Below are 20,947 nucleotides of genomic sequence, written 5' to 3'. Positions count from 1 at the left end.
ACACACACGTGTGTACGTATATATATATACACACACACACACACACGTGTGTACGTATATATATATATACACACACACACACACACACACGTGTGTACGTATATATATATACACACACACACACACACACGTGTGTACGTATATATATATACACACACACGTACGTACGTATATATATATACACACACACACACACGTACGTACACACGTACGTACACACGTGTGTGTGTGTGTATACACGTGTGTGTGTATATGTGTACGTGTGTGTGTACACGTGTACGTGTGTGTGTACACGTGTACGTGTGTGTGTACACGTGTACGTGTGTGTGTACACGTGTACGTGTGTGTGTACACGTGTACGTGTGTGTGTACACGTGTACGTGTGTGTGTACACGTGTACGTGTGTGTGTACACGTGTACGTGTGTGTGTACACGTGTACATGTGTGTGTGTACACGTGTACGTGTGTGTACACGTGTACATGTGTGTGTGTACACGTGTACGTGTGTGTGTACACGTGTACGTGTGTGTGTACACGTGTACGTGTGTGTGTACACGTGTACATGTGTGTGTGTACACGTGTACGTGTGTACGTACGTGTGTACGTGTGTGTGTACACGTGTACACGTGTACGTGTGTGTGTGTACACGTGTGTGTGTACGTGTGTGTGTACACGTGTACGTGTGTGTGGTGGAGGTCAGTAACTTAGACTCGCCTTGTGCGGTAGAATTGGCCACCACAAAGCTGGTGAGGGTGACGTCGCAGGCGGCAACACACTCCAGGGGTATGGGGTAGAGGCGGAAGTGACTGAGCATGTCCATGACGGAGGGGAAGCGCAGATGCTGCACCCTACATTGACCACACTCTGTTAGAGACAGACGCAGGTGCTGCAGAGGGAGAGAGAGAATCTTCTTTCAATTTTACAAGGATCACTACATGGGACCAAGATGATGGTGCTTCTATTCAGACATCTTTATAGAGGAAAAACTAATAAGGTATTCTTCTAGAACCTGTGTGTGTGTGTCTGCATCACCTTGGCCTTGCCCTGGTAGTTGAAGGTGAGGACATAGTCTCCGCGGCGGGTCTCACTCTGCCTCACCAGGAAGACTCCGTGGCCCTCCAGGCCCGAGTTCTGGACCAGGTGGGCCGCCTTGACCCGCGATATGGGGCCATGGAACCAGGGGTACAAACACAGGAAGTGGTCAGTCTTATGGTACACCTGCTCCGAGAGGGCAAAGGTCGCAGAGCCTGGGGACGGCAAGGCGTAAGAATAGAATGTAATAACATTGTCATTTAGCAAACATTTTGATCCACAATTAGCTCATTCCCTCTGTTCATTTACATACATGCAGCCCATGCAGGAATCACACCCAAAACTCCTCAAACTGGTACAAGCACCATGCTCTGATTCTAAACGGCAGACAATCGTAACTACTACATCATTTTAAACATCAAGTTACAATAGAATCCTGAGATATTCACACACTTCCTTGTTGTGAAACGACACGCATGGGAAAGAAGGTCCGCCCCTTCCTGTCCCTGACACCCACCCTGACTCCCTGACTCGGAGCTCCCTCTCCGGTTGGCCGTCGCAGCATTATCCATAGGGTAGGTTAGGCGTTCCAAATCCCCGCTCCCAGACCTGTGGACAAACAATGCCTTTGGTTAGCAGCAGTCAATCCACAGTAGGATGAAACGTTAGCCTCCCGCCATCGACTGACTTCATTAGTCAACTCCAGCCTCTGTGTGACTGCTTCTTTAAACAATTAGGCATTATTCACAAGGAAGTCAAATAAAACAAATCAAAAATGATTTAGATCACACTAGTATAATATTACAATAATGCACAAATGTATTATTATTTAAATTGTGTGAACCACAGAGGGGAGCTTTGGAGGAGTGTTCACACTAGGGGAGAAAGTAAGAGAACGAAAGGAAGAGGGAGGGCTGGGGGCCATGGAGTCTACAGGAAGCAGCAGGATGGCACACAAAAGCGTCGGGGCTCGGTCAGGAAGCGTCTTGTTAAGTCTTGAGAACGCCACATGTTATTGTACATGAATCCCGCATCACAAGCAACAACACACACTCAACACACACACGTACACTTTGGTAGCCAGGTTGAGAAGGAAGACAGATCAAATCCTGCTTAAAATGCTGACTACAGTTCTGAGAACTCTGAATAACAGGAAGACGAGCCTTCTCCTCTCTCTGTGAGTGTGAGAGACAGACAGAAAGACAGGAGTTTTTACTTCTCATACATATTCAGTCCAGTTTATTAGGAACACCACCTGTTCACAAAAATGCAAGTAGACCGGCATCCAGTTACTATTCCATTCAATGTTAGAATGGACAAAACAAGTCACCTCAGTGACTTTGACCGTGGTAGGCGCGTCGGTTCTAGTATCTCAGAAACTACCAGCCTCCTGGGATTTTCACGCACGACAGTGTCTAGGGTTCACCGAGAATGGAGCCACAAACGAAAAGCATCCAGTCAGCAGCAGTACTGTGGGTGAAAACAGCTCGTTGATGAGAGATTGAAGGAGAAATGGCAATCGAATTGAATCGTGCAAGTTAACAGGCGGGCCACAAACAGACAAATAACAGCGCAGTACAGTGGTGTGCAGAACTGCATCTCAGAATGCACAGACGACCAAACCGGGTTCCACTCCTATCTGAAAAAAACAAGCAGGCGCTGCTCCAATGGGGATGCGATCACCAACACTGGACAATTGAGGAGTGGAAAAACATCGCCTGGTCCGATGAATCCCGGATCCTGTTACGTCATGCAGATGACAGAGTCAGGATTTGGCATAAGCAGCATGAGTCCATTGCCCCATCCTGCCTGGTGTATATATACACAAACACACACACAGAGAACAAACATATTTTCCTTTTTAACAATTTAAAAAGGAAAATCTGTCAAATGGTAGCTTTGTTTTCAAATTGCCATTGATAAAATTCAATTGTGTTTGTTGTCAGTAGCTTATGCCTTCCCATACCATAACCCCACCATAGGGAATTTTGTTCACAACGTTGACATTAGTAAACCGCTCGCCCAAACGACGCTATACACGCTGTCTGCCACCTGCCCGGTACATTTGAAACCGGGATTCATCATCATTTTTATTTATTTATTTTGCTCCTTTGCACCCCATTATTTTTATTTCTACTTTGCACATTCTTCCATTGCAAAACTACCATTCCAGTGTTTTACTTGCTATATTGTATTTACCTTGCCACCAAGGCCTTTTTTGCCTTTACCTCCCTTCTCACCTCATTTGCTCACATTGTATATAGACTTGTTTATACTTTATTATTGACTGTATGTTTGTTTTCCTCCATGTGTAACTCTGTGTTGTTGTATCTGTCGAACTGCTTTGCTTTATCTTGGCCAGGTCGCAATTGTAAATGAGAACTTGTTCTCAACTTGCCTACCTGGTTAAATAAAGGTAAATAAATAAATCTGTGAAGAGCACACTTGTCCAGCGTGCCAGTGGCCATCGAAGTTGAGCATTTGCCCACTTAAGTCAGTTACGACGCCTATCTGCAGTCAGGTCAAGATCCTGGTGAGGACAACGAGCATGCAGATGATCTGCCCTGAGATGGGTTTTGACAGTTTTTGCAGAAATTCTTCAGTTGTGCAAACCCACAGTCCGGGTGGCTGGTCTCAGACAATCCAGCAGATGAAGCAGCCGGATGTGGTGGTCGTGGGCTGGTGTGGTTACACGTGGTCTGCGGTTGCGAGGCCTGTTGGACGTACTGCCAAATTCTCTAAAACAATGTTGGAGAAGGCTTATTGTAGAGAAAAACACATTAAATTCTCTGCCAACAGCTCTGATTAACATTCCTGCAGTCAAAACTTGAGACATCTGTTGTGACAAAACTGCACATTTTAGTGGCCTTTTATTGTCCCCAGCACAAGGTGCACCTGTGTAATAATCATGCTGTTTAATCAACTTCTTGATATGGATTATCTTCAAAAAGGAGAAATGCTCACTAACAGGGATGTAAACAAATTTGTGGACAAAATTTGAAAGAAATAAGCATTTCAGCTTATGAAACATGGGACATGTTGCGTTTATATTTTTGCTCAGTGTAGCCTATAGAAAGTCTACAACCCATTGAACTTTTTTCACATTTTGTTATAAAGTAGGATTGAAATAGATGTAATTTGTCATTGATCTACAAAAAAAATACTAAATGTTTTGCAAATTAATAAAAATGAAATAAAATAGCCTTTGTTTAGGCCGGCCTAAATGAGTTCAGAAGAAACAGGTTGCTTTACAAATCACATAATAAGTGATATGGAAGTTATAATAGGGGTTGACATGATTTTTGAATTTGACCCCTTCCTCTGTCCCCCATACACATAACATCTGTAAGGTCCCATTAGTCAAGTACTGAATATTACCCCTTCCTCTGTCCCCCATACATATAACATCTGTAAGGTCCCATTAGTCAAGTACTGAATATTACCCCTTCCTCTGTCCCCCATACATATAACATCTGTAAGGTCCCATTAGTCAAGTACTGAATATTACCCCTTCCTCTGTCCCCCATACATATAACATCTGTAAGGTCCCATTAGTCAAGTACTGAATATTACCCCTTCCTCTGTCCCCCATACATATAACATCTGTAAGGTCCCATTAGTCAAGTACTGAATTTCAAGCACAGATTCAACTACAAAGACCAGGGAGCTTTTCAAAAGCCTCAGAAAGAAGGGCAGTGATTGGTAGATGGGTAACAATAACACATCAGACATTGAATATGTCTTTAAGCACGGTCAAGTTAATAATGATGCTGTGGATGATGTATTAAACCACCCAGACACATCAACGATGCAGTCGTCCTTCTGAACTGAGATGCAGGACAGGAAGGAAACTGCTTAGAGATGTCACCATGAGGCCATTAGCAATTTTAATGGGTGATGGGAGAAAACTGAGGATGGATCAACAACATTGTAGTGACTCCATAATAATGACCTAAATGACAGAGTGAAAATAATACAAACACGCAGAATAAAACTATTCAAAAACATGCATCTTGTATGCAACAAAGCACTAAAGCAATACTGGGAAAAATACAGCAAAGGCAAAATCCTAAAGGAGAACTTGCTTTACACCAAACATGGAGAGCAATTCACCTTTCAGCAGGACAACAACCTAAAAGACAAGGCCAAATGTACACAGGAGTTGGTTACCAAAGACACAGTGAATGTTCCTGAGCAACCAAGTTACAGTTTTGACTTAAATCTGCTTGAGAATCTAAGACAATACCTGAAAATCGCTATCTAGCCATGATCCCCAACACCTTGACAGAGCTAGAAGTATTTTGAAAATAAAATAGGCAAATATTGCACAATACAGGTGTGCAAAGATCTTATGAGAATTACCCAAGAAGATTCACAGCTGTAATCACTGCCAAAGATCTTATGAGAATTACCAAAGAAGATTCACAGCTGTAATCACTGCCAAAGATCTTATGAGAATTACCAAAGAAGATTCACAGCTGTAATCACTGCCAAAGATCTTATGAGAATTACCAAAGAAGATTCACAGCTGTAATCACTGCCAAAGATCTTATGATAATTACCCAAGAAGATTCACAGCTGTAATCACTGCCAAAGATCTTATGAGAATTACCCAAGAAGATTCACAGCTGTAATCACTGCCAAAGGAGTTTCTAACATGCAGCGGGGTGAATACTTATCTCAGGTATCATTTTTCAATAATCTTTAGAAGATGTTCAAAAAATTTTCCCCACTGACAGAGTATTTTGTGTAGATCGTTGACAAAAACAACAATTAAATCCATTTCTATCCCCTTAATGTGAAGAAATCCAAGGGGTTTAGACTTTCTATGATACTTTATACAGTGCATTTGGAAAGTATTCAGACAACTTGACAGTTTGTTACATTACAGCCTTATTCTAAAATGGATGAAGTAAAATCGTTTCCTCATCAATCTACACACAATACACCATAATATTTATTTTAATACTTTGCAAATGTATTAAAAACAAAAAACAAATATTTACATGAAGTATTCAGACCCGTTGAAATTGAGCTCAGGTGCATCCTGTTACCAGTCATCATCCTTGAGGTGTTTCTACAACTTGATTTGAGTCCACCTGTGGTAAATTCAATTGATTGGACATGATTTGGAAAGGCACACACCTGTCTATACAAGGTCCCACAGTTGACTGCATTTCAGAGCAAAAACCAAGCCATGAAGTCGAAGGAATTTTCCGTAGAGCTCCGAGCCAGGATTGTGTCAAGGCACAGATCTGGGGAAGGGTACCAAAACATTTCTGCAGCATTGAAAGTCCCCAAGAACACAGTGGCCTCCATCATTCTTAAATGGAAGAAGTTTGGAACCACCAAGACTCTTCCTAGAGCTGACCACTAGGCCAAACTGAGTAATCGGGGGAGAAGGGCCATGGTCAGGAAGGTGACCAAGAACTCTGACAGAGCTCCAGAGTAACTCTCTGGAGATGGGAGAACCTTCCAGAAGGACAACCATCTCTGCAGCACTCCACCAATCAGGCCTTTATGGTAGAGTGGCCAGACGGAAGCCACTCCTCAGTAAAAGGCACATGACAGCCTGCTTGGAGTTTGCCAAAAGGAACCTAAAGACTCTCGGACCATGAGAAACAAGATTCTCTGGTCCGATGAAAGCAAGATTGAACGTCCAGGGAAACCTGGCACCATCCCTACGGTGAAGCATGGTTGTGCTGTGGGGATGTTTTTCAGCGGCAGGGACTGCGAGACTAGTCAGGATCAAGGCAAAGTTGAAAAGAGCAAAGTACAGAGAGATCCTTGATGAAAACCTGCTCCAGAGCACTCAGTACCTCAGACTGGGGCGAAGGTTCACCTTCCAACAGGACAACGACCCTAAGCACACAGCCAAAACAACACAGGAGAGGCTTCAGGACAAGTCTCTGAATGTCCTAGAGTGGCCCAGCCAGAGCCCCGACAAATACATCTCTGGAGAGACCTGAAAATAGCTGTGCAGCAATGCTCCCCATCCAACACGACAGAGCTTGAGAGGATCTGCAGAGAATAATGGGAGAAAGTGCCCAAATACAGCTGTGCCAAGCTTGTAGCGTCATACCCAAGCTGTAATCGCTGCCAAAGGTGCTTCAACAAAGTACTGAGTCTGAATACTTAAGTAAAAGTATTTAGTTTATATTAATTAGCAAGCATTTAAAAAAAAAAAAACATTGTGCTTTGACATTGTGGGGTATTGTGTGTAGATTGTTGAGGGGGAAAAAGTCAAGGGGTCTGAATACTTTCCGAAGGCACTGTATCTCAAACACACATGAAAAATAGCTGCACACGTGCGCAAACTAATGAATATGCACAATCATATATGTTGTATGCTGCTAGATTTGGAACAGCATGATAACAGACATGCTGAAAGTGTGGCCAAGCCATGGGTCTCCAATAGCTCATCATTCCCTGCACACTTCAGCCATTTAATACGGGATATCCATTTTGAAGGCAAATGTGGAATCCTAATAGCAGTATACTAACTACTAGATATCAGTACTGCAGGAGAGAAATGCATGAGACTAAAATGAGTGAGTGAGTGAGTGAGTGAGAGTGAGAGAGAGAAACCCTTGGGACATGGGTGCTGCAGAGCTGAAACCGTGTTGGCCTCAGAACGGGAAGTGAGATGGAGAATCCAGACATCTGCAGAAAGGTCCTGAAAATTCCCCCACTGAGACACACCTCCCCCACGCTTCCTCTTTCACAGGGCTGCACCTGACACAGCTCCGCAGGCACGCACACAGACACACAACAAAAAGCTAGATGAAGAAAAAGGCTGACAGTAGACAGGGAGAAGAGTAGCATGATAAATAGTGTTAACATTTAGGTTAGATGTGGCACGTCTCTCACCTGTTGTTTATCCATTCTTTAATTTCTGTTGTCCAGGAGCTGACCTGTTGGTCATTGTCGGTCTCAAATATGAGACTACCTGGATAGTGATTAACCTGGGGATGAGACAAGACTGCTGGTTAAGGAGATGTACACACACAGACACACAGAAAGTGGTGATACGCATGCACACAAAGACGTGACACGCACGCACACACGCACAAAGACGTGACACGCACGCACACACGCACAAAGAAGTGACACGCACGCACACAAAGACGTGACACGCACGCACACACGCACAAAGACGTGTCACGCACGCACACACAAAGACGTGACATGCACGCACACACACAAAGACGTGACACGCACGCACACACACAAAGACGTGACACGCACGAACACACACAAAGACGTGACACGCACGCACACACACAAAGACGTGACACGCACGCACACACACAAAGACGTGACACGCACGCACACACGCACAAAGACGTGACACGCACGCACACAAAGACGTGACACACACGCACAAAGACGTGTCACGCACGCACACACAAAGACGTGACATGCACGCACACACACAAAGACGTGACACGCACGCACACAAAGACGTGACACGCACGAACACACACAAAGACGTGACACGCACGCACACACACAAAGACGTGACACGCACGCACGCACAAAGACGTGACACGCACACACAAAGACGTGACACGCACGCACACACACAAAGACGTGACACACACACACAAAGACGTGACACGCACACACAAAGACGTGACACGCACACACAAAGACGTGACACGCACACACAAAGACGTGACACGCACGCACACACACAAAGACGTGACACACACACACAAAGATGTGACACACACACAAAGACGTAACACGCACACACAAAGACGTGACACACACACACAAAGACGTGACACGCACACACAAAGACGTGACACGCACACACAAAGACGTGACACGCACACACAAAGACGTGACACGCACACACAAAGACGTGACACGCACACACAAAGACGTGACACGCACACACACAAAGACGTGACACGCACACACACAAAGACGTGACACGCACACACACAAAGACGTGACACGCACACACACAGACGTGACACGCACACACAAAGACGTGACACGCACACACAAAGACGTGACACGCACACACAAAGACGTGACACGCACACACAAAGACGTGACACGCACACACACAAAGACGTGACACGCACACACACAAAGACGTGACACGCACACACAAAGACGTGACACGCACACACAAAGACGTGACACGCACACACAAAGACGTGACACGCACACACAAAGACGTGACACGCACACACACAAAGACGTGACACGCACACACACAAAGACGTGACACGCACACACACAAAGACGTGACACGCACACACACAGACGTGACACGCACAAGAACTGGAACAGGAAGAAACTAAGGCAAGTTTGGCAGAGGGTGTGTGTGTCAAATCAAATCTTATTCTATTGGTCACATATACATATTTAGCAAATGTCATTGCGGGTGTAGCGAAATGCTTGTGTTCCTAGCTACAACAGTGCAGTTGTATCTAACAACAATACACACCAATCTAAAAGTAAAATAATGGAATTGAGAAATATATAAATATTAGATTGCTCAATGCTGGAGTGGTATTGACTAAAATAGAGTAGAATATAATACAGTATATACATATGAGATGAGTAAAGCAGTATGTAAACATTATTAAAGTGGCCAGTGATTCCAAGTCTATGTATATAGGGCAGCAGCCTCTAAGGTGCAGGGTTGCGTAACTGGGTGGAAGCCGGCTAGTGAAAGCTATTTAACAGTCTGATGGCCTTGAGATAGAGGCTGTTTTTCAGTCTCTCAGTCCCAGCTTTGATGGATGATAGCGGGGTGAACAGGCAGTGGCTTGGGTGGTTGATGTTCTTGATGATCTTTTTTGCCTTCCTGTGACATCAGGTGCTGTAGGTGTCCTGGAGGGCAGGTAGTTTGCCACCGGTGATGTGTTGGGCAGACCGCACCATCCTCTGGAGAGCCCTGTGGTTGCAGGCGGTGATACAGTCTGACAGGATGCTCTCAATTGTGCATCTGTAAAAGTGTGTGAGGGTTTGAGGGGCCAAGCCACATTTCTTCAGCCTCCTGAGGTTGAAGAGGCGCTGTTGCGCCTTCTCCACACTGTCTGTGTGGGTGGACCATTTCAGATCGTCAGTGATGTGTACGCCGAGGAACTTGAAACGTTTCACCTTCTACACTGCAGTCCCGTCGATGTGGATAGGGGCGTGCTCCCTCTGCTGTTTCCTGAAGTCCACGATCAGCGCCATTGTTTTGTTGATGTTGAGTGAGAGGTTATTTTCCTGGCACCACTCTCCAAGGGCCTTCACCTCCTCCCTGTAGGTTGTCTTGTCATTGTTGATCATCAGGCCTACTACTGTTGTGTCGTCTACAAACTTGACAATTGAGTTGGAGGCGAACAGGGAGTAAAGGAGGGGGCTGAGCACGCACCCTTGTGGGGCTCCTGTTTTGAGGATCAGCGAAGTCATCGTGTTGTTTCCTACCTTCACCACCTGGGGGAGGCCCGTCAGGAAGTTCAGGACTCAGTTGCACAGGGCAGGGTTCAGATCCAGGGCCCCGAGGTTAATGATGAGCTTAGCGGGTACTATGGTGTTGAATGCTGCGCTATAGTCAATGAACAGCATTCTTACATAGGTATTCCTCTTGTCCAGATGGGATAGGGCAGTGTGCAGTGCAACAGCATCGTCTGTGGATCTATTGGGGCCGTAAGCTAATTTGAGTGGGTCTAGGATCAGGTAAGGTAGAGGTGATACGATCCTTAACTAGCCTCTCAAAGAACTTCATAATGACAATAGTGAGTGCTATGAGGCGATAGTCATTTAGTTCAGTTACCTTTGCTTTCTTGGGTACAGGAACAATGGTGGACATCTTGAAGCAAGTCGGGATAGCAGACTGGGATAGGGAGATATGGAATATGTCCGTAAGCACTCCAGCCAGCTGGTCTGAGGGCGCGGCGAGGAATGCCGTCTGGGCCGGCAGCCTTGCGAGGGTTAGCACGCTTAAAATGTCCTACTCACTGCCATGGAGAACGAGAGCCCACAGTCCTTGGTAGCAGACAGCGTCGGTGGCACTGTGTTATCCTCAAAGCGGGAGAAGGTGTTTAGCTTGTCCGGAAGCAAGACGTCAGTGTCCGCGACGTGGCTGGTTTTCCCTTTGTAGTCGGTGATTGTCTGTAGACCCTACCATACAAGTCTCGTGTCTGAGCCGTTGAATTGCAACTGCACCATGTCTCTGTACTGACGTTTTGCCTGTTTGATTGCCTTACGGTGGGAATAACTACACTGTTTGAATTCGTCCAGATTTCCAGTCACCTTGCCACGGTTAAATGAGGTGGTTCACACTTTCAGTTTTGTGCGAATTCTGCCATCTATCCACGGTTTCTGATTTGGGTAGGTTTTATTAGACAGTGAGTACAACATCCTCTGTAGAGTTCCTGATGAACTCAGTCACCGTATCCGTGTATTTATGTTTACCCGAAACATATCCCAGGCCGCATGATCAAAGCATGGATTCCGATTGGTCAGACCAGCGTTGAATAGACACAGGTAGCACAGGTACTTCCTGTTAGAGTTTCTGCCTATGGGAAGGGAGGAGCAAAATGGAATCGTGCTTAGACTTGCCGAAGGGAGGGCCTTGCAGGCATTTTGAAAAGTTGAGTAGCAGTGGTCCAATGTTTCTCCAGAGCGAGTACTACAGTCGGTCAAACTTTGGTAGCGGTTTCCTCAAATTGGCTTTTTTAAAATCCAAAGCTACAATAAATGCCGCCTCAGGATATGTGGTTACGAATTTGTGTAAAGTCCACTGTAATTCTTTGAGGGCTGTCGTGGTATCGGCTTGAGGGGGAATACACACGGCTGTGACTATAACTGAATAGAATTATCTTGTGAGGTAATACGGTCGGCATTTGATTGTGAGGTATTTTAGGTCGGGTGAACAAAAGGACTTGTGATTATCATAACATACAGAAACATCATGAGTAGTTAATCATGAAACCTACCCCCCCGCCTTTCTCTCTTCGGAGAGTTCTTTATTCCTGTCTGCGCGATGTACTGAGAACCCAGCAGGCTGTATGGACGGGGACAGTATATCATCCCTAGAGAGCCATGTTTCCGTGAAACAGAGTATGTTACAATCACTGATGTCTCTCTGGAAGGAGATCCTCGCCCTGAGCTCGGCTACTTTATTATCCAGAGACTATATACTCTGAAGCGGTGGATGGTGTGCACGCCTCCTGAGTCGGACTAGAAGTCCACTCTAAATACCTCTTCTCCGTCAGTGGTGTTTTGGAGCAGCCCCTGGAATAAGTTCAATTTCCCTGGGGGGTACGAAACAAAGGATCCAATTTGGTAATATCGTATTCCTAGTAGTAACGCTGGTGAGTTACCGCCGCTCTGATTTCTGGCTGTATGTAATAACACACAAAAACAATATTCAGGCCTAATAATGAAAGAAAAATACTGAAAAGTTGCTTAGGAGCTAGATGCAGAGCTGCCATATCTGTTGGCGCCATATTACTATGTGTGTGTGTGTGTGTAATTCATGTGGAAGCTCAATGCTCACTACAAATCCACAGGAGTGCTTTTGGACAGAGAACAGACTGGCTCGGCTGTATGGTTGTGTGTGTGTGAATAGGCGATGTTGAGAAAAGGACAAGAAATGAGGCATGAAGCTAGATCACCAACAACAGGAAGAGTCTCCTCTTCCTCACCTTTAGAACAAACGTGTTTGTGTTGTCCGGCATCTCCAGACAGTTGCAGCGGCGGATCTCCAGGATGTCTGAGCAACGTGCTGTCAGTTTCGGACTGGAGCCCTGGAGGACACACAGAGAGGCAGAGAGAGACAGGGTCCGAGATCAAGCAGACATTGTTACAGCACGTTGTGTCCTAGATCCCTCAAACACCACTCTGTTCCGGTAACACACCACTCTGTTCCGGTAACACACCACTCTGTTCCGGTAACACACCACTCTGTTCCAGTAACACACCACCTCAAACACCACTCTGTTCCAGTAACACACCACCTCAAACACCACTCTGTTCCAGTAACACACCACCTCAAACACCACTCTGTTCCAGTAACTCACCACATCCGCTTCGACGCAACTCCCTTCAAAAAACCACGTCATACTAGTGTGTTTGAGGCACATTAAGAGACGTTTCAAGATACAGTTTGCTTCTGCTTTACTTGAACATTTGACTGAGTGTTCGTGGTGAGGAGCGTTAGTTTGTGTTTTGTTTTTTTTAGGGAGTAGACATATCAGGATGCATTCATTTGATCTATTGCTGTTTTGATGTTGTTTTCCTTTCGCTCTACAGCACTCTCCAACAAGACCTCCAAAACTAGATGGAGAGGGGATCCAGATGGTGGAGGAAGTAGTGGGAAACGCAAAACCACTGGGACATGCAGGCTGTGTGTGTGTGTCGGTCTTTCTCAGTGTCAGAGTGTCTAAAGTACGTGTTCCTGTGTGTTCAAGTCTTTGCTGTTGAAAATCCAACTTGGCTCTTCCCCTGGAGTATCCCTCAGTGGAACTCTCTGGGCTGAGCGCCAGGACTCCTTCCCTCCAGGCCAGGCCCAGTTCAGAATGGAGAGACCCAGAGAGGAAGGCTGCTCCTCTGGGAACACACTCACAGTCTCCAGCCCAGCTCAGAGGGAGGAGGGGAGGCCAGTCATCAACAGCCCCATGGGATGACAGGGCAAAGGTCACCTTTGAAAATTAATCTCCTCACTGTTCTTTCAGGAGAAAATGGACAGAAGGAAAGTGCTCGTCGTATGCTGATGATAGCTCTGCTGTTGTGTGTCATGTGTGAGCTGTTCCACATGCTGGCTGATGGAAAGGAAATGAGCGAGACAGTATAAGATGGGGGAGAAAGGACAGCGGGGGACAAAGGAGAGCGGGGGACAAAGGAGAGCGGGGGAGAGAAAACGGGTGGATTCCAGAGGGCTGAGGCGGATGAGTGTGACCCTGTGACACAGTGTGTGAGCCGATGAAATGTCTATGGGTGCGTCCTAAATGACACCCTATTACCTATTTAGTGCACTACTTTTGACCAGAGGCCTATGGGCCCTGCTGAAAAGGAGTGCACTATTTAGGGAATAGGGTGCCATTAGGAACACATCCCATGCTTATCCCAGACAGGTTGGGCACATCAAAAGGAGATTCCTTTCCCCCTCGTTTCCTGTCCTCATGAGTCTTAGTATGAATGAATCACATGGAGCCATTGTTCATCCCAACAGCTTTAAGGAGAAATTAGAAGTATTTGACTCAGTAGCTAGATTTCCATCCAATCGGTGACAGATTTTCATGCAAATATCCTAAAATCTGCATAAAGAATATGTGCATTTTCCCATCAGTGGTGTTTTCACCAAACTGACTTGTTGCAGATAAAAAAAAAAAAATTAAAAAAGTGAGTTTTAGTTTTTCATGTAGCGAATAAAAATGTGTTTCCGTTGCATGTCTAACTCTACCGATTGTGACAAACTGCTGCTGCGTTAAAAAGCAAATGTGCCTCCTCTGGTCTTGGCACATGTGTTCCAGCCAACAGTTGGCAGATGCACTGTGGGTAGACTTGAGATTAAAATGGATAACAGCGAGAATATTTTGACTTGTCAAACTGCAGTCAATCATTGATCAACATGTCACCAGAATAAGACCCTGGATATTTATTGGAAAGGAGCATCAAGCTCATATCGTGCACTTCACCACCCGACCTGAACCCGATCAAACATCTCTGGAGAGACCTGACAATTGTTGTGCAGCGACGCTACCCATCCAGCCTGACAGAGCTTGAGAAGATCTGCAGAGAAGAATGGGAGAAACTCTCCAGATACAGGTGTGCCAAGCTCGTAACGTCATTCCCAAGAAGACTCGAGGCTGTAATCGCTGCCAAAGGTGCTTCAACAAAGTACTGAGTAAAGGGTCTGAATACTTATGTAAATGTAATTTACATTTAAAAAAAAAAAAAAATAATTAAAAAAAAATATTTTTTTGCTTTGTCATTATGGGGTATTGTGTGTAGATTGATGAGGGAAAAGATTTTAGAATAAGGCTGTAACGTAACAAAATGTGGAAAAAGTCAAGGGGTCTGAATACTTTCCCGAATGCACTGTATACTGCATGACTTTACTCGCATAAAGCCTGTGGATGGAAACGTGGTTATGGAAGGAAGGAATCTCCCCTTGTTTAGATTAATACCAGGTCTCTTTCCAGTTTGCTGCACCACCCACTGGCACTGCACTGACTCACTACACAGAGACAGCACTCCACTGGGCGGGTGGGCGAGCGCGCGCACGCACACACAAGCTATCATAAATTAGGCCTACACAAATATGATACACCCCAGATCCGAGCCTGTGTACTGAAACAAATGTGCCGGCGGTTCAGTGGACACTCCATAGCTAGGCTATGTCAACTAAAACTGACACTTTCAAACAAGTGGAACAGATTGGCAAATAAATGTAGCGAGGGTCTAGCATAAACAAAAACTCCAGAGCTCTTCAACCTTTAAAAGAAACAGGACGCAGCATTAGATAGGCTACATCTGACTGATGTATTGAGAGTTAGTGACAGGAACGCTTTGGTAGGGTGACGCCACTGGAAGCCTGTGAAAACTAAATGTTGGACAAATGCCATATTTGGTTAGCCGTCTGCTTCGAACCGCCTGACGCCATCTCCTTGGCTGTATACACAACGCATCCAAATTGTTTGTCCCTCTTGGAGCTTGTTTAGAGCATTTTAGTGTACTTAATAAGGTATGCCCTGAGCCACTGAAGCCACAAGGGAAAAGCAAAGAGAGAGAGATGCAGCACAACAGTTTGATGTGAAGCAAAAAGTCTCATGCTACTCATTCAGCGACCATCCCAACAACATCTCATCTCAGAGATCAGCTGTTTACCAAAACAGTGGCGGGGCGACCGCTTTGCTGTTGTTTGCAGATGGCACCTTTAAAGCTCAATATGACGCTGAGCGCACTACAGGGGACATTTACAGAGGTCTGCTTGTGACGCCCTCCGATTCCATTGCACTTCTCACTGGTCACTTTCAATCTTAGTCATTCACAATCGTGTTTCAGCTTTAGTCACACACACACAACATTTGATAATATGGTTGGAGAAAATTGACAATATAACCCACAGATGTGTGGCAAAGCAAATACAAATATTCACAGCTCACACTGTCTACCCTGGGCAGGACTCCCAGCATGCTTTGCACCAACATTACGCTGACCCTGGGGTCATCATCATCAGGACCCTCTCCAGAAACTTCCCAAATGTTACCCTCCAGCTCCCCATCAGTACAAATACACAAACATAACACACTACTCAATACAGGAGGATTTTCATACGCTACAGCTATTGGGTTGAGATTTCCTTTGGTTGGCAAACTCATAAGGTGATTCAGAATTTGATATTGTATAATAGTCCCTGTTCCACATCCACACATGACATTCTGCACTATAGGAGGATAGGCCTTGTTCAGGGTTCCCCAACTGGTGGCCCACAGGTGGTTTTATTCCATCCCCAAGATCTGACAACAACAAAAAAAAGATACAAAAAAATGTGGGTTGAATTTTCATTGTTGTACATAAGACTGTAAAATCACCAGGAAATCAGCGGCAAGTGATTTCCATTTTGGAAATCTGTTCTAGTATTTCCACGCATAACAGAAACACATGGTTGTATAAACATTCTGAAATGATTATGCTTGAGTCAAATATATCGGTTTGTGGTTCTTGTAGTCAATCTGCAACCTACAAATGATTTGTAATTATGTTCCGGCCCCCTGACCACCCACTCCTGAATCTAGTTGATGATCCCTGGTCTAGACCACACGCTAATCAGCCTTGGTGGTTGCCTTTTGACTTTACACCCAGCTCGGCATCTTTATGGTGAAGCAGGTTTATCAAACAACCCTGCAGTGGAACTGAAATCCTCAGAAGTGTCACAGGAAAGAGAGTGTGCTGTTCTCGGTTGTGAGCAGTCTGAGGAGAGCAGCGGCAAGTACGGTGATAACGCCATATGAACCAGATCTAGCTAGATATGACATCATCAAGGATGTGGGGACAGCAGCACTATCATTAAACTGAGAAATGACAGGTTTCTAGGAAACAGAGCAGCCAATAGTAAAGAGATACTAACAGGCTGCATAGGCAATACAAACAAGACCATTTTTCTAGTCAGACTTGTGTGTCAATTATCTTGCAATTTCAAATGGTAATAATAGCTAGCCTATGCAGCTAAACATATGACAGCCACTCTGGTCTGGAAGTCATTCCACTGAAGGTGTAACATCAGGAAAATGACAACGTCAGTCAGTCTGACCTTTGGCCCTGCTCTTGGAAATACAACCGCAGTTTCACCGAAACACTCGAGAGCCCCTGCTACTGAGAAATGTATAGAGGTGAGAAAGTGAAACAGAATAGTGTTTCCTGTTACTGTCTAACATTGAGCCTTGGGTCTTGAGGTCCTCCTTAGAGACTGGGGCTAGGGTGTGAGCTTGTTTTAGGCCACAGACATGGAGCTTCACCCCAACCCCCTACCCATCAAATCCGTGTGTGTGTGTTCGTTCCATACAGTGTATTCAGAAAGTATTCAGACCCCTTCACCTTTCCACATTTTGTTACGTTACAGCCTTATTCTAAAATGTATTAAATACAATTTGTTCTTATCAATCTACACAATAAAAGTTTAGAAATGTTAGCAAATTTATATAAAAATAAAAAACAGAAATACCTCAATTACATAAGTATTCAGACCCTTTGCAATGAGACTCGAAATTGAGCTCAGGTGCATCCTGTTTCCATTGATCACCCTTGAGATGTTTCTTCAACTTGATGGGAGTCCACCTGTGGTAAATTCAATTGATTGGACATGAATTGGAAAGGCACACATCTCTCTATATAAAAGGTCCCACAGTTGACAGTGTATGTCAGAGGCAAAGGCAAGCCATGGAGGTCAAAGGACTAATTCGTTGAGCTCTGAGAAAGGATTGTGTCAAGGCACAGATCGGGGGAAGGGTACCAAAACATGACTGCAGCATTGAAGGTCCCCAAGAATCTCCATCATTCTTAAATGGAAAAAGTTTGGAACCACCAGGACTCTTCCAAGAGCTGGCCACCAGGTCAAACTGAGCAATTTGGGGAGAAGAGCCTTGGTCAGAGAGGTGACCAAGAACTCTGTGGAGATGGGCAATCATCTCTGCAGCACGCCGTCAAATCAGGCCTTTATGGTAGAGTGGCTAGATAGAAGCCGATCCTCAGGAAAAGGCACGACAGCCCGCTTGGAGTTTGCCAAAAGGCACCTAAAGGTCTCTCAGACCATGAGAAACAAGATGCTCTGGTCTGATGAAACCAAAACTCATTGGCCTGAATGTCAAGGATCACGTCTGGAGGGAATCTGGCACCATCACTACGGTGAAGCATGGTGGTGGCAGCATCATGCTGTGGGGATGTTTTTCAGTGGCAGGGACTGGGGAAGATCCTTGATGAAAACATGCTCCAGAGTGCTCAGGACCTCAGACTGGGGCGAAGGTTCACATTCCAACAGGACAATGACACTAAGCACACAGCCAAGACAACGCAGGAGTGGCATCGGGACAAGTCTCAATGTCCTTGAGTGGCCCAGCCAGAGCCCGAACTTGAACCCGATCGAACATCTCTGGCGAGACCTGTAAAACATTCCCATCCAATCTGACAGAGCTTGAGAGGATCTGCAGAGAAGAATGGGATAAAGTCCCCAATACAGGTGTGCCATGCTTGTAGCGTCATACCCAAAATGACTCAAGGCTGTAATCGCTGCCAAAGGTGCTTCAACAAAGTACTGAGTAAAGGGTCTGAATACTTATGTATATGTGATATTTCTGTTTTCAAGGAGTATTTTCCAAATGCACTGTATGCATGCACATGCAACTACATAAGTAAACCAGGAGGTCTGGTGAAAGTGGGAGACTGAGTGAGTGAGACATTTGCTCTCCCCTGTCTTCGTCCACTGCTGGCCACAGAAAAGAGCCAGCTCTGCAGTTTTGTCCTCTGACCCAACAGGCTGGGAGATGCAGCACAGAATGAGTGTCGGCCTTCATGTGTTTGCCAGCCAGTCTGCCTGCCTGCCTGCCAGCCAGCCAGCCAGCCGCTCGCTCAGCAGTGGACAAAGACAGGGGAGAGCAAATGTCTCACTCACTCAGTCTCCCACTTTCACCAGACCTCCTTCGCTCCAATGGATTGCTTGTGTACTGGCATGTACACATGCACATACTTACATGCATACAGTGCATTCGGAAAGTATTCAGAGCCGCCACTCCGTCTGCCCGCCCGCCGCCACTCCGTCTGCCACTCTGCCTGCCACTCTGGCTGCCTGCCCGCCGCCACTCCGTCTACCCGCCCGCCGCCACTCCGTCTACCCGCCCGCCCGTCCGTCTGCCAGCCACTCTGGCTGCCTGCCCGCCCATCCGTCTGCCTGCCACTCTGGCTGCCTGCCCGCCCATCCGTCTGCCTGCCACTCTGGCTGCCTGCCCGCCGCCACTCCGTCTACCCGCCCGCCCGCCCGTCCGCCTGCCTGCCCACCCTTCTCTTCGCCAACCACTCCATCTGCCTGCCCGCCCGCCCGCCTCTCCGTCTGCCTGCCCGCCCGCCTCTCCGTATGCCCACCACTCTGCCTGCCCGCCCGTCACTCACTCTGTCCGTGTACACCGTCCTTGGCTCTGTGAAAAGCCATTCAGGCAGAACAGGCATTCACACAGGTCCACTGAAGACAGTGAACCACGTCTCTCACACACACACACACACACACGGGGTTAGGGGCCAGAGCAAAAGGGACAATTAGAGAAAGAGGAGCAGGGGAGGGGGATGAAAAGACAGGCAAAGGGAGAAATGAGAGAGGGGAAAGGTGACAAAAAGAGAAAATGACCAGAGGAAAGAGATGTTCCAGAGAAATGACAGACGTCGCTCCCCTCAGGGGCTTTCCGCAGGCAACTGAGCAAGGTCAGGTGCACTAACACTGTGGTTACAGGTCCATCACAGAGAGATAAGCATTGTTACCCACAACAGAGGCGCACGCACGCACACAGGGCATCAAAGCCAGTGAAAGGTTTAAAACAAACAAGCACTCCTCTGCATGACTACGGTAACCACTTGACTTCCTATCGACTCTTCTAGATTTTCTGTGTCACCTTGACGAACACATTTTTTCCTCACCCTTCTTCTATTCAACCATTTTGAGTGTACGTACTGTAAGAGACAGGATGGGGTACAGAACAAATAGGCAGAGAGAGAGAAGAAGAAAAAAAAGGTAGTCTAAACAACAACAACAAAAAACTATTTTGGGCTAAGTTCTTTCCCTGTGATCAGAACTGAAAACTGGGAGCTCCTCTCAGCATCTGGATGTTTCCTACTTGATTCTGGGTTCTTGGTCCCGAGGTCAGTGTAAGGAGATTGGGCTAATTTGACCTTTAGTCTTTACATTTTAATGCATATTTTTCAATCAAATGGACATGTTGTGGAAACAGCCTTTGTAAGCATTGACTGCTGGATTGACCTCTGCATGTTAAAGTCTTTTAGCAACAGCAAATACTATTAGGCTACAATGAGTGTGGGTTTTTCTTATTCAGTTTGCCTTTTGAACCCTGTACCTAAAATACTTTGTATTATTAAGAACTATTGGAGTCAAGCATGCTAATTCCTCATTCTGCTAACTAACCAAAAACAAATCGGTTGCGTCATGCACCAGACAGCACACAGAATTCTGACAGAAGCATTGCAGGTTACATTAAGACCTACTTTAAATCAATCAATCAATCAATCTATATATCAATATATCAATATATCTATATATCAATATATCAATATATCAATATATCTATATATCAATATATCTATCTATCTATCTATCTATCTCTATCTAGATATATAGATATATAGATATATAGATTTTAACATTTTCCCCCCTTTTTCTCCCCAATTTCATGGTATC

At 45.7% G+C, this 20,947-nt stretch overlaps 1 protein-coding gene across 3 annotated transcripts in view; it reads right to left on the bottom strand.

The window, feature by feature from the left end:
* The window catches only part of sh2b3 (SH2B adaptor protein 3), a 61,081-nt gene that overhangs the window by 3,789 nt on the left and 36,345 nt on the right, over nucleotides 1-20,947 (bottom strand). For all 3 annotated transcript variants that reach the window (XM_036979411.1, XM_036979412.1, XM_036979413.1), the window contains exons 3-7: nucleotides 12,696-12,797; nucleotides 7,903-7,997; nucleotides 1,550-1,641; nucleotides 1,033-1,247; nucleotides 715-886 (exon numbers count right to left, since the gene is read on the bottom strand). In XM_036979411.1, the coding sequence (XP_036835306.1) occupies nucleotides 715-886; nucleotides 1,033-1,247; nucleotides 1,550-1,641; nucleotides 7,903-7,997; nucleotides 12,696-12,797 (676 nt within the window). The remainder of the gene's footprint in view (nucleotides 1-714; nucleotides 887-1,032; nucleotides 1,248-1,549; nucleotides 1,642-7,902; nucleotides 7,998-12,695; nucleotides 12,798-20,947) is intronic.

The sequence above is a fragment of the Oncorhynchus mykiss genome, chromosome 6 (assembly GCF_013265735.2).
Source record: "Oncorhynchus mykiss isolate Arlee chromosome 6, USDA_OmykA_1.1, whole genome shotgun sequence".
In the NCBI taxonomy this organism is placed as follows: domain Eukaryota; kingdom Metazoa; phylum Chordata; class Actinopteri; order Salmoniformes; family Salmonidae; genus Oncorhynchus; species Oncorhynchus mykiss.
The sequence above is the reverse complement of the archived record's forward strand: the minus strand, read 5'-3'. Positions and strand labels throughout refer to the sequence as shown.